Source organism: Monodelphis domestica, chromosome 2 (assembly GCF_027887165.1).
Source record: "Monodelphis domestica isolate mMonDom1 chromosome 2, mMonDom1.pri, whole genome shotgun sequence".
In the NCBI taxonomy this organism is placed as follows: domain Eukaryota; kingdom Metazoa; phylum Chordata; class Mammalia; order Didelphimorphia; family Didelphidae; genus Monodelphis; species Monodelphis domestica.
This window is the reverse complement of record NC_077228.1, coordinates 35,011,080-35,025,104: the sequence shown is the minus strand read 5'-3', so window position 1 is coordinate 35,025,104 and position 14,025 is coordinate 35,011,080. Positions and strand designations below refer to the sequence as shown.

The following is a 14,025-nucleotide window of genomic DNA, read 5'->3' as shown; positions in this document are numbered from 1 at the left end:
TCAGTCTTGTCCTACTCTTCATAACCCCATTTGGGGTTTTCTTGGCAAAGGTACTGGAGTAGTTTGCCATTTCGTTTTCCAGTTCATTTTATGGATGAGGAAACTGAGGTCAACGGGCTTAAGTGACTTGCCCAGGGTCACACAGCTATTAAGAGTCTATTTTAAAAAGTTGCAGTAGCCCCCCAGGCATCAGAGGGCTCCCACCCTGAAAATCCTAGTCCACTACCTTTCTCCTCAACAAGTCTATGATGGGGCAGTGGGGTGGCTCAATGGACTGAGAACTGGGTCCAGAGATGGAAGGTTTAGGGTTCAAATCTGACCTCAGATACTTCCTGCATGTGTGACCCTGGGCAAGTCACAATCCCCATTGCTCTGCCCTTACCACTCTTCTGTCTTAGAACCAATAAACAGTATTGATTTCCAAGATGGAAGGTAAGGGGTTAAAAAGACAACTAGTCTGTGACTTCAAATAAAACTTCAAATGGCTTGATTACAAACCCCACTCACACTGTTTTGGTCCAAAAGTAATCTAGGAGATGAAATGAAATTTTTTTTTTGCTTTAAACATTATTTTATTTGGTCATTTCCAAACATTATTCATTGGAAACAAAGATCATTTTCTTTTCCTCCCCCCACTCCTTCCCACCACCTCTCCCATAGTCGATGCACGATTCCACTGGGTATCACATGTGTTCTTGGCTCGAACCCATTGATGAAATGAAATATTATCCAAAATATTCAAATAAAAACTCACCCTAGTGTAAATATTAGTAATATGGAAATAGGTCTTGATCAATGACACATGTAAAACCCAGTGAATTACACATCAGATACGTGAAGGGGGGAGGGGAGGGGAGGGAAAGAACATGACTCTTGTAACCATGGAAAAATATTCTAAACCATCTAATTAAATAACATTTTCCAAAAAATAAATAAAATAAAAAATTTATAATTGCATATAGCTTGCGAGTCTCTCTTCTCATCCCTGCCTCCTAGAGTCTCTGGCTTCCTTGACACCTCAGCTAAAGTCCCACCTTCTACAAGTGTCTTTCCCCTGAGACCTCCCCCAATTTATCCCATGTATATCTTATTTGTGCATAGTTGTTTGCATGCTGCCACATTAGACTGTGAACTCTTTTAAAGCATCCTTTCATCCCAAATAGGGTCACACAGTGAAAGGATGAGAGAACAGTAATAAATGCTAGGACTGGGGATGTAAAGAAAAACAGAGCTCATTTTATAGATGAGGAAACTGGGACAAACAGGGTTAAGAGACTTGCCCAGGATCACACAGCTAATAAGTCCAGCTGAGGCTGGATTCGAACTTGAGTCTTCCTGAATTCTTCCAGTGTTCTATCCACTGTGCCACCTACCTGTGCTAAATCTTAGCACAGTGCCCAGCACATCATATAGATGCCAGTTGACTGATTAACCCCCTCTGGATCTCCCTCAATCAGTTCCTGACCCCCCACCTAGCTTCAACATTTCAGCATGCTTGTGGTCCGAGAGTTTCTCGAATATAGTATAACATGAAAGGAGATAGTTTTGCTTTATGGAGATATTTGCTTCCAGTCACGTCCTAAACCTTCTCTCATTTCCCCTCTCAGATCTTTACATGTGGCTAGGGGGATTCCCAACCACAAACACCCATAGCTACTAGAGGGGAATTAGGAAAGGGAATATTTGCACCCTGCGTCAACGGATCATAGACGTTAAATAAGGGAAATCAGATGGAAATCATCTCCCAGTTAACCAGCCCAACAGGATTCCCAATAATCATTGCCTCAGCAATTCAGGATCCTTGCTTTTCACGGCTCCCATCCTCATCTCTGCTTCAGAATCCAGACTTCTCCTGCAGGGCTGGTCTCTGGTGGTTTTTTCCATTGGTGATAGCTTTGTCTTTATCAAATGCATAAGTATCCTGGTCACTCTTGTCTGGTTCAAGAACACCCCAAAGTCTAAATCCAAGGTTTGCCGGGGAATAAAGGGCAGAATCCAGCCACAGAGACTACGTCCAGGACTCGTCCTCTTCTATCCTATGGGGAGAATTCTTCCCCATTCCAAGCACATTTTGAGACCTTCAGGGAGTGGAGAAGGACATTGACCTTCTCTCTACCCAGTTTATCATCAGAAACCATTCTAGGGGGCAGGTGAGTGTCTCACTGGAGATAGGAGGTCCTGAGTTCAAAACTGATCTCAGACAGGTGTGTGATCCTGGGGAAATTATTTAGCTCCCCATTGCTTAGCCCTTACCACTCTTCTGCCTTGGAACCAATATACAATATTGATTCTATGATGGAGAGAAGGAAGGAAGGAAGGAAGGAAGGAAGGAAGGAAGGAAGGAAGGAAGGAAGGAAGGAAGGAAGGAAGGAAGGAAGGAAGGAAGGAAGGAAGGGAGGGAGGGAGGGAGGGAGGGAAGAAGGAAGGAAGGAAGGAAGGAAGGGAGGGAGGGAGGGAGGGAGGGAGGGAGGGAGGAAGGAAGGAAGGAAGACAGGAAGAAAGAGAGGAAGAAAGAAAGAAAGAAAGAAAGAAAGAAAGAAAGAAAGAAAGAAAGAAAGAAAGAAAGAAAGAAAGAAAGAAAGAAAGAAAGAAAGAAAGAAAGAAAGAAAGAAAGAAAGAAAGAAAGAAAGAAAGAAAGAAAGAAAGAAAGAAAAGAAGAAAGGAAGGAAGGAAGGAAGGAAGGAAGGAAGGAAGGAAGGAAGGAAGGAAGGAAGGAAGGAAGGAAGGAAGGAAGGAAGGAAGGAAGGAAGAAAGAAAGAAAGAAAGAAAGAAAGAAAGAAAGAAAGAAAGAAAGAAAGAAAGAAAGAAAGAAAGAAAGAAAGAAAGAAAGAAAGAAAGAAAGAAAGAAAGAAAGAAAGAAAGAAAGAAAGAAAGAAAGAAGGAAAGAAGGAGGGAAGGAGGAAGGAAAGAAGAAAGGACAGAAAAGAAAGAAAGGAAAAAGGGAAGAAAGAAAGAAGGAAGCCATTCTGCCAGTCTCTATGAATCACCATCATCCAGGGTCCAGGAAAAAATAAGAATTCAGTTTACAACCCTTTATCACAAGGAAAAACATTAATTCAGGCATCGATCCATCCAAAAGCTACTTGAATTTTTTAGGAGATTAGGAGGAGATAACTCATTCTATTTCCTTGGTAATAAACTTCCCCCATTTTGGCTAAATAATACCTACCATCATGGTCACTTATATGGGATGCCAAGTAAAGTAGAAAAAGCACTAGATTTGAAGTAGGAAGATTTGGATTCAGATTCTGACTTCTACATTATATTAATACCTGTGTGACTGGGCAAGTCATAAACCTCCCTGGGCCAGTTTCCTCATCTATAACAGAAAAGGAATGGATTATGTCAAGAACTTTTTTTTTCTTTAAACTCTTACTTTCTGTGCAAGACTATAAGGCAGGAAAGCAAAAGTTAGGCACATTGTGTTAAGTGACTTGCCCAAGGTCTCACAGTTAGGAAGTGTTTGAGGTCAAATTTGAATCCAGGTCCTCTTGACTCCACGTCTGACACTCAATCTACTGTGCCACCTAGTTGTTCCTTGAATCAAGAATGCTTAACCTTCTTTGTTTTGTTTTTTTAATTGTTAAAGACCCTTTGAATAGTCTGGTGAAGTCTGAGTATCTCTATAGTGATTTTTAAATGATTACAATAAAATATATAGGATTATAATCATGTCGAAATATAATTTCCAAGATATCAAAAGTTCCAAGTCCACGAACCCCCTGAAATAATAATAGCAATAATATTTATGTATCACTTTTCAGGGTAGCTAGGTGGCATCATAGTAGATAGGGCACTGGACTTGGAGTCATGAAGTCTCATCTTCTAGAGTTCAAGTCTGACCTCAGACACTTACTGTGTGCCCTTGGGTAAGTCACTTAACCCTGTTTGCCTCAGTTTCCTCATCTGCTCAATGAGCTACAGAAGGAAATGGCAAACCCCTCCAGTATCTGCACCAAGAAAACCCCAAATGGGGTCACAGAAAGTTGGGCACTATAGAAAAATAGTGCAGCTACCATATAACACTTTAAAAGGCTTGTAAAGTACTTTACATAAGTTACTTCTTTTAGTCCTTACAATAACTGTAGGAGGTAGGTGCTATTGTTATTCTCATTTTACTAATAAGGACACTGAGGCTAAGAAGGGTTAAGTGACTTTTCTAGGGTCACATAGCTAATAAAAGTCTGAGGCAGCATTTGAACTCAAGTCTTGCTAACTCCAAGTCTATTTCTCTCTGCTTTCTTTAGGAACCCAAGTTTAAACCCCCTAGATTAGATGATCTCTGAAGTTCTTTATCATTCTTTGCTGAGGTTCCTTCTAGCTCTAAATATAAGATTCTCTGTGGGCAGCTAGGTGACTCAATAGATAGAGACTGAGACCTGGGTTCAAATTTGACCTTAGACCCTTCCTAGTTATGTGACCCTGGACGAGTCACTTAACCTTCATTGCCAAGCCCTTATACCTCTCTCTTCTGCCTTGGAACAGATATTTAGTATCAATTCTAAGACAGAAGATGAAGGTAAAAAAAAATCTCTGAAGATATTGAAGAGTTGCTGCTCTGTAGAGGGAGTTGGTTTCTGTAGTTGCTGTTGTTGTTTTACCCCAGGGTGCCCCATATCTTTTCCCCCCCAAAAAAGGCTAAAAGAAAACTGAAGTTTTTATTTGGAATGCCATTCCCTTCCCGTAAAGATCCCTTGCAGAGTATAGGATTCTTTGAGTTCAATGATTCTAAGTCAGGATTTAGTACAGGGCATCACCAGGAAATGCTAGCTTGGATTCAGCCACCATCCCCTCCCTTTCCCTTCCTGTTTGATATCACTGACAGCTCCCTGAGGGCAAGGGCTGTTTGTGGACTCTTTTGGTATCCCCAGAGCTTAGCTAAGTGTCTGGAATACACAGGGTGCTTAATAAATGCTTATGGACCAACAGATGGATACCTCCTTCCTCCCATAGATTTGCATCTCTGCAGCCAGCTTTTCAGGGTCATTTATAAGAGAAAAAATCATTTTCCTTAGGCAGTGAAGATCTCCAAAAAGGCTGAAGGAAACTAGATACCCACCAGGCTCTGCCGTGATTCTACCTTCAAAATTATTGCCTTCCCATTATAGCAAGAATGACAAGATGGTGTGGAATTACAAAAAGCTACCTTTGCTGCAGGCTTGCCATTAGCCAAAAGAATTCCTGGCTGGCCTCCTGCTCCCCTGGAGCGAATCAGATGGAATAAGTTCTTAAAACGAAACATGAGAAGTAAAAGCTTTAGCTTCTGTGTTTTTCCCCCTTTTCCAGAATAAACAGAGAACACAAAGCTCAGCACAAACACAAGATTTCATTCTTAGAAATAATTTTAATTTAAAGGTAAATATTTCTGGGTCTTACCGGTTTCTCAGAGTGGTTTCCAAGGACAGTAGTCATCTTGAGAGTAACCATCATAAGGAAAAAGCTAAGGGAGATTGGGAATTTGAATTAAATTTACAGCTGACTCATGGGGAGTGGTTTATGCCTACACTCCACCCAGATCCACTCCTTCTTTTCCTCCCACCATAAATTTGTTAGGGATCAGTCTTTGGAAAGCTGGGATAGTGGAGGACCTGGAGATCAGATACAGAAAGGATTTCTTTGTCTTAGTTTTTTTTTTTAATTGATGGAGTTTTAGCCTTTGATGGAGAGAGGACTGGGCATCATTTCACTACTGTTGTTTCTTTAGAGGTTAAATGCGGAACCCTTGGCAACCGACTTTTCAAAATAGATGGTTCCAGCCTTTGGAATTTGTCCTCTGGCTAACTCCCCTCCCGGGTTACTTGGGTGGATTTCCAGGAATTCTACAAGACCATTTTCCTTTTAGATTATTCTTCAAATTGTAACTAAGGTGTCAGTCTCCGGCAAGCTTTTGTGTTCTCTAAGAGGTGTGATATTGACAATCAAGCTACTTCCTGGCCATTTCCAAACCGAAGCTGCCCACCAGCTTCCTCCACAGCCCCCTCCCTCCCAAGCCTTTCATCCGGGACCCTGGGTCCAGCCTTATCTTCCCCGGAGCCAAACCGGCATCCCCACCACCACTTTTCCAGCTCCCTTTCTGGGTTCTTTTCCTCCTCAGATAGGAGCTCCTTGAAGACAGGAAGTGTCTTCCTGCCTTGAATTTGCATCTCCCCTAGCAGTGTCTGGCACTGAGTCCTTAATCAATGCTTTTCTGTTGTTGCTGTTAATTCATCCAATCAACCATGACACATATGTGTGTATACATGCAAATATATGTAGATATATGTTTTCTATTTATATACACACACTATCTACATAGATGAATATTAAAAATAGATGTACTTATTTATAGGTAAGTTGTTACCCATTAAGTTGGGCTTCCAAACTCTAAATGACAAAATAAAAATAATTTGTCTTGTGAGAGGCACCCAGATAAAAGCTTTTTCCTTTCATTCCTTAATGTGGGATGGAACGAAGTAGTCTGGAATGAAATGATAGCTCACCTAAAGGAATGAACCCCATGACTTAAAAGATTGTTGTTCTGCTTGATCACATGGGTTGATGGAGATATGATTGGGGATGTAGACTCTAAACGATCACTCTAGAGCAAATACTAATAATACAGAAATAGGTCTTGATCAATGACACACATAAAACCCAGGGGAATTGCTCATTGGCTACAGGAGGGGGTTTGGCAGAGGGGAGGGAAAGAACATGAATCTTGCAACCATGGGAAAATATTCTAAATTAATTAATTAAAGAAAAATTTCCCAAAAAATAAAATAAAATATTGTTGTTGAGGTTCTTAGAAATAGTAGTGGTCCAAGTAGAGGACAAACTGTGGGAGTAAAAACACCGAGGAAAAGCAACTGCTTGACTACAGGGGTTGAGGGGACATGTCTGAGGAGAGACTCTAAATGAACACTCTAATGCAAATACCAACAGCATGGAAATGGGTTCGAATCAAGAACACATGTGATACCCGGTGAAATCGCAAGTCGGCTATGGGAGAGGTGGGGAGGGGGAGGAAAAGAAAATGATCTTTGTCTCCAATGAATAATATTTGGAAATGATCAAATAAAAAAAAGGGGAAAAAAAGAAATAGTAGTGGTCTGGGAATAAGAAGATGAACCATCGAGTTCTGGCTCTGCCCTTTTTTGTTGTATGATCCTGGCAAATGACTTAACCTCTCTAAAGCTCAGTTTCCCCATCTACAAAATGGTTTAATAATAGCACCTGCTTCTCAAGGTTGTAAGGATATGTGAGTATTTTGTTGTTCACTCGTTTCAGACCTGAGGATGATATTTGTGGGTTATAGACTTAGGGAACAAGTGCGGCACCTCAAAATTCTACTGCTGAAGTGAATTTGTCAAGAACCATTTATTAAGCTCTTACTTTGTGCCAGGAACTATGCTAAGTACTAGTTATACAAAGAAGAGCAAACCCAGTGCCTGCCCTCAAGTCACTTGCAGTTTATTGAGATCACATGCAGACAATATAATCTGGATCATTGGAAATAGTCAATGGAAAAAAGACACTAATATTAGGGGAAACCAGGAAAGGGGGGAGTTTAGTGAGGACTTGAAGGAAGCCCAGGAAGACAGAAGGAAAGGGAAGCAGGAAGAGAATTGTAGCCATGGGGCACAGTCACTGAAAATGCCCAAAGTGGAGAGACAGTCATGCGTGAGGAACAGCAAGGAGCCCAGTGTCACTAGATTGCAGAGTAAATGAGAGGGAATGAGGTGTAAGAAGCCTGGCTAGGTAGGAAGGGGTCAGATTAGAAGGGCTTTGACCCCCATAGACCATCAGTGTCTTTTTTTAATTATTATTTAAATGCCAATCTTTATTTCTGCCCCTGATCATAAGTGTCTTCTGATCTTGTCATTTCGTTGCCCTCATGGGGTCTGGTCCTCAATGGGAGCCTGTAGCTCCACTGGTCACCCCTCCACTCGTCTCTTGTTAAAGGCTTTGGATGGAATCTCTGCCCATCTGCTGGGCACGCTGTCTTCGCCAGTCTGTTAACCTCATGGCAACATCTCTGTGGTTTGTGTTAGTCAATGATTCCCTAGTGGTCTTGGGGTGACTTCTGGCTCTATCCTGGTCTGGTGATAATGACCAGTTACGTATTTTACACAGTAAACTAAGACTTCATATGTGAACCCAGTTAGGTTCCTGAAGAGAGTTTGAAGTAACTTATTCAGGACACACAGCTAGTGCCTGAAGTACAAAACTTGGATCTTCTTTAGTCCAAGTGCAGTACTGAGCCCCCTAGCTATCTGATCTTGGCTGAGGGTCACTCTCCTCTCCCAAGTTGCAGGATTTGTAGTCTTTCCTGGGTGCTACTTCTTACCATTACTTTCTGGGGACTATCTCATTAGAGCCACTCAAGCAGTCTTAATTCCTGGCCACTTAAATACAGCGCCAAGAACCCTGTGAGATGCAACTTTAGAAATATCCCCAGCCCAAGTGTTCATATGGGTTAATTGCGCCCGCCTGTGCTAGAGCCTTCCAAACTCGTTTTGGTCTGATCATTGTTTAAAAAATGAAAATAACTAGTAAACAAAATTTAAAATAAAAGAGATACTTACTAGTGAGCCATGTTGCAATAAAACTGTGGGGAGAAACTGAGAGTGGAATAATTTCACCATTGCATTGTTCAGTGGTCTCTCTAAATAAGCACAATTCAGTTATTTCTTCTTAGTAAGACTAGCAATGAGCCAGGGAAAGGAAAAGACCCCAGATGCTACTAAGCTTAGAGGTGATCTCCTGAAAGAGTCTTTTTATCTGCTGCCACAGCTGGAGTGGTCACTTACTCACTCACTCTCTCCCATTCTTTCTTCCCTTGGAGCTCTGGAGAAATATTCATGAAATCCTTCTCTGACTCACCCAATTTCTCCTCTTTGGAGGAAGCTCCAGTGTCTAGTTCTAGTTCTGTGATAAATCTGGGAAGCAATGAAATTCTTGGGGTCTTTAGAAACTTCAACTTCCAGGCAAAATAGCCAATCCAGAATAACTTACATTTGTTAGAATAAGTGATAAGGAATAGAGAAAAATGCACAGATTGTCTTTAAGAGGAAAGGAGAAGAATTTAGACACAAACCCTGGGAGAAGATTCTGGAAGGAGAGGAGGATCTTGGGAGTTTACTGGGTTTAACTGTCTCTCTGTGAATTCTAAAACTATTCCACCCTAATCAGACCATACTTTAGAAGATCTAATTTAGCTATTTCCTGATCAATAACAATAGAGATACTTGGACTAACAGAATCAGCTCTTGGGAACTCTACATTTCTCCACCCTCCTTAGTTTAACAAGATTAGGAAGGTCTGCACCAAACTTAAGGATTAAGTATCTGCGAAAAATGGCCTTTAACAGACATATGCAGAAAAACCAGATAGACCCCTGGGCGGTCCTAAGACAAGCTAAGCTATTATTGGTACAGATGAGACACAGGAAAGTGACATAAAACTGTCTATATAAAGCACATCACTGGCTCTCTTTGCTCTCTTTCCCTGGAGAGGTGACTCTGGCTGGCAGCGACATCTTGGAGTGGTGGCAGTTATTTGTCTGGGTTTGGTGGTGAGTTTGCCCTTGAGCTGATTCAGGTTCGGACATCTTGGCTGAGCCTCTTTTGGAGTTCAGGCTGACTCCTTCCTCCTTCACACTCCAAAACCTTACTTTCTAGATCTTTCTAGATCTTCCAGCCTGGTACTAGCCAGGTGGGAGAAAACCTTACTCCTTTTCCTTCTTCCTTCTCCTTCATCTCCTCCACTATCAATTAAATCACCATAAAATTTCCAGTTGACTTGGGTATTTTATTATTTGGGATTTTCCCTGGCAACCATTTAAATTTAGATTTAAGTCACAATGCTAAAATTATCTTTACATCTCCTGATCTGGCTTTCCTCTGAGCTGGTAAGGAAGATCTTTGCTCTGGCATCCCCTGGGAAAAGACTAATCTTGTGGAAAGATTAGGAAATTCCTGAGTTGGAGAACTGCCTTGGAGGAGACCTGCCTTTCCCTGAAGTACAGAGATCAACAGGTCAGAAACAACTTGGTTAAGGTAAACCCAAGGGTTTTGTCACTGGGACTTTGGGTTTGCCTAGGAAGCCAACCCAGGCTTTGGGTAAGGACTCAGTACATCTGTGAGTCCTGCATCCTCAGCCTTTTAAAGACAATCTGTAGTATATAGATAGTCAAATAGCTTTTAGGGTTTTGATAAGATCAGTGAGTGAATAAGAAGGACTTGAGAAGACAAGAAGAGAAAACCCCAAGAGGGGGAGTGTAGATTGGTGGGAGGAGCTATAGCTGTGTAGAGTTAGGATCTTATCTACCATTTCCTACCCTCAATAAATTTGGTTTGCTTTTTTTGTTTGTTTTTAATAATTGCAAGGGTTGTGCTTCACTGGGAAGCTTCACTGGCCCTGGGAAGTTTCTAGTTGGGGGTTTTTCCCATTTCAAAACCATTTAGGTCCTTTCCATTAAACTATCTCCTTTTGGAGGTAGTTTTCTCTTTCACATTTATGCTTGTTGTGGGGAACCAAATAAGACAATGGCTATAATGCACCATATAAATGTAAGTTGGTAGTTGTAGTAGTAGTAATAATTTGGTAGGAGGGAATGTTCCAAATAGGAAGTATGTAAAAAGAGAAATTAGCAACAGAATAGACAATGACAGAAAGTCTTAGAGTAGGAGATAAGAGATTTACATCTCCAACTCTTCTAATAAATAGTCCTGTACAGTTCACTAGCTTTTATTTAGAATTTGCTTTATGCCAGGCACTGAGTGATGCTGGGGATAAAAATTTTGTTAAAAAGCAACAGACAAGACTCTGTTTTAAAGGAGCTCAGTCTCATCGGGGAGACAACATGTAAATAAGTAAGTAGGAATGGGATAAATACAGGGTCAATTGGAGATAATCAACAGGCAGAAGACACTAGCATTTATGGGAGTTAGGAAAGGCTTCTTGTCAACAGTGAGATTTTAGCTAGGACTTGAAGGAAGCGAGGAAAGTCAGGAGATACAGATGAGGAGCAGAAGTATTCAAGGTAGAGTGGACAGCCAGTGAAAATCCCTGGAGTCTGAGGATGAGTTTCACTCTTTATTATTTAATGTAAGTCTTTCCATGTTTTTTTAAAAATTAACTTGCTTATCATTTCCTTTTATGCAATAATATCCCATCACAATCATATACTACAACTGGTTCATTCCCAGTTGATTTCCAGTCCTTTGCCACCACAAACAGAGCTTCTATAAATATTTTGGAACATATAGGTTCTTTTCCTTTTCCCCTGATCTCCTTGGGAATCAAACCCAAGAGTAATGACTAAACAAGCAAACAAAAAAAATGGAGTTTGGACAAGATGTTCCCTGTGTTCTCTTCCATCTCTAAAGATCTATGAGTCTAATTATTAGGCACACAGGATGAAAATTTGATTTTCTTTGTTGAATTGTTTTTTACCCTGGTAGTTCCAATAAATTCATGTTGTGCAGGAAATAGAAAATTACCCAGACTCCCCAATTCCAATAACATTTACTTCCTGATAAGACAGGAGAAAATTAAACAGGCATTTCTTCTTTGTCCCACAAACTTTGCTTTACTAAAGAAAGTTATCACAGCCCTTGACTGACTAATTTCAAGCTTCAGATTTTAAATCATTAGGTCTTGAGGTCACATTATGCTAGAGAACTGTTTCAGTCATTTTTTCATCCAAAGAATTTAAGCACAATTAAATCCAATTGTTTGAGCATTACTGGTTGTTGCTAGACCGAGAAGCTTCATGATTTTAGCTCTGGGAGGGACATTAACAATTTCATCCAAACTGCATTTTGCCAGCAAGGGAAGTTTAAGAGAGGTTAAGTTTGCCCAAGATTATTGAACCAATCAGTAGCAAATCCAGGACTGAAAAATGAATTCCCAGTTCAATGCTTGCAGTCTAAATTTCTCTTTTAAAAGCAGAATATCACAGTTGTTTCTGCCATGTGAGATGAGCTGAAGGCTGTTTTTCCTGGGCCCTTAGAAAGCTAGGGAGATAGTTTGACTGTGCTGGGAGGACGTCAGAAGGTATGGCGCCTTGTCTCATCTCTGCCACTCATGAAGTGTGCAATGTCGGGTAAGTTTGGGGGGGCCAGTTTCCTCACTAGTAAAATCAAAAGGCTCACTATATACCAAATAGGTTATAGGAACAAAGAAAGACACATAGATGCACAACTATTCATAGCAACATTATTTGTGACATCAAATATTTGGGAATAAAATCTATGCCCCTCAAATTATGGCTTTGGAAGATGATGGAATATTTATTCTATCATAAGGAATGATGGCTATGAAGAATACAGAAACACGAGAAAACTTACATGAAGTGGAGTGAATAAAGGATAAACAAAAGAACAAGGTATACGATGACTATACCAATGTAAATAAGGCCAACGTGGAAAGGTAAACCAACTTTAATCAAATGGAATGTTCAATGTGAATGTCATACAGCTAAAGTTAAAAGTTAAGTTAAACTCTTTTTGATTAATCATTGACAACTTAGACCCAAAGAAGAAACATAAGAGCACTTCCCTCACCCCTCTGTACATCTGTAAAGGGGGATCCACAGGTGGGGCACATTACATATACTGTCCAATTTTTTTCAACGATTTGTCAGTTTTGCTGATTTTTTTCCCTCTTTCTCTTTTTTCTTTAAAAAAATTCTTTGTCATACAAATGGTTCTCTGGAGGGGAGGAAGAGAAGAACACAGGGATAAATTTAGAAGGCATAAAAACAAAATATATCAATAGAATTTATTTTCAGAATTTGATAGGCACACTACCTTCTCAAGAAATATACTTTTTCCCTTTTTAAATTAAATTTTCATTGACATCTTTTGCTTCTGAAGCACATTCATTTCCACTATATCTTCTCTTCTCTCTTCCCACAAAGCCATTCTTTATGACAAAGATGAAAAAACTGTTCAGCAAAACTCCAATGAACCTATATTGAATTCTATATCGATAGTGGCCCTCACCTCAGCAAAGAAGGGAGAAAGATGCATGTTTGTATCTCTTCTTTAGGGCCAAATTTACTCATACTTCACAATGTTCAATTTTGCGTTTTCATTATTGTTCTTTACATATCATTGTGTATATTATTTTCCTCGTTCTGCTCATGTCACTTTGCATCAGTTCATATAAATCTTCTCACAATTCTCTGCATCACCCACAGTCATCATTAATACAGTGCTGTATTGTTTCATTCCATTCAGTTGCTACAGTATATTTAGCCCTAGGGAGTGTATTTAGGTTTGGATATTTGCTGGGAAGGATCTATGCATTAAAACAAAATATGCAAATTTTTTAATTTAAAATGTATGTATGTAATTTAAATTTAATTTAATGTAAAATTATTTATTTGATTTTAAATTTAACTTTTCAATTCAGTTTAAGGCAAGGCAATAAGAATTTTTTATGGATTAGAAAGCAGTTAAGTAGCTCAACAGAGAGATGGATAGACTCAATGGCATCAGGAAGACCTGAGTTCAAATCTAGCCTCAGATACTAGGTGTGCAACCCTAGGCAAGTCATTAACTTCTGTTTGCTTTAACCCACTGGAAAAGGAAATGGCAAACCATTTTGGTTAACTTGCCAATAAAACCCCATGATGGCAGGGTTTATGGAGTCCCAAAGAGCCAGACATGACTGAACAACAACAGGTGCCAGGTATTTTGCTAAGTACTTGGAATGCAAGAAAGATAGTCCCTGCCCCCAAGGAGCTTGTATTCTAGTGGTGGAAGACTACACATAAAATGGAGCTGAAAAGGATGCCTGACAGGGTAGAGGGAGAAAGGAAGGTTCCCGGCACATAGACTTGGAAGAAAACGTCCTATGGAGATGTGTCAGCAGCCTGGACAGGGATGAAGACAAAGTTGACCAAGTATCATCCTTAAAATGGTGGTCCTGGGAAGAACCAGTCGATCAGAGGAAGAGATTGTAGAGGCAGAAGACATTTCCAGTGTGGCAAGTCGTCCACAGAGAAATCTTCAGCAGAGTCAAGAGTGGCAGCCA

General features: G+C 40.3%; 1 protein-coding gene across 9 annotated transcripts in view; it reads right to left on the bottom strand.

Moving 5' to 3' along the window:
- EVI5 (ecotropic viral integration site 5) overlaps window positions 1-5,519 on the bottom strand; it is a 221,510-nt gene extending 215,991 nt beyond the window's left edge. For 7 of the 9 annotated variants that reach the window (XM_056815347.1, XM_007480308.3, XM_003340087.4 and 4 more), the window contains exon 1: window positions 5,377-5,460. In XM_056815347.1, the coding sequence (XP_056671325.1) occupies window positions 5,377-5,430 (54 nt within the window). In that variant the 5' untranslated portion in view covers window positions 5,431-5,460. Of the gene's footprint in view, window positions 1-5,376 lie in introns of all 9 variants that reach the window. The other 2 variants (XM_007480307.3, XM_016429823.2) reach the window with 2 other exon arrangements.
- Window positions 5,520-14,025: the final 8,506 nt, after the last annotated feature.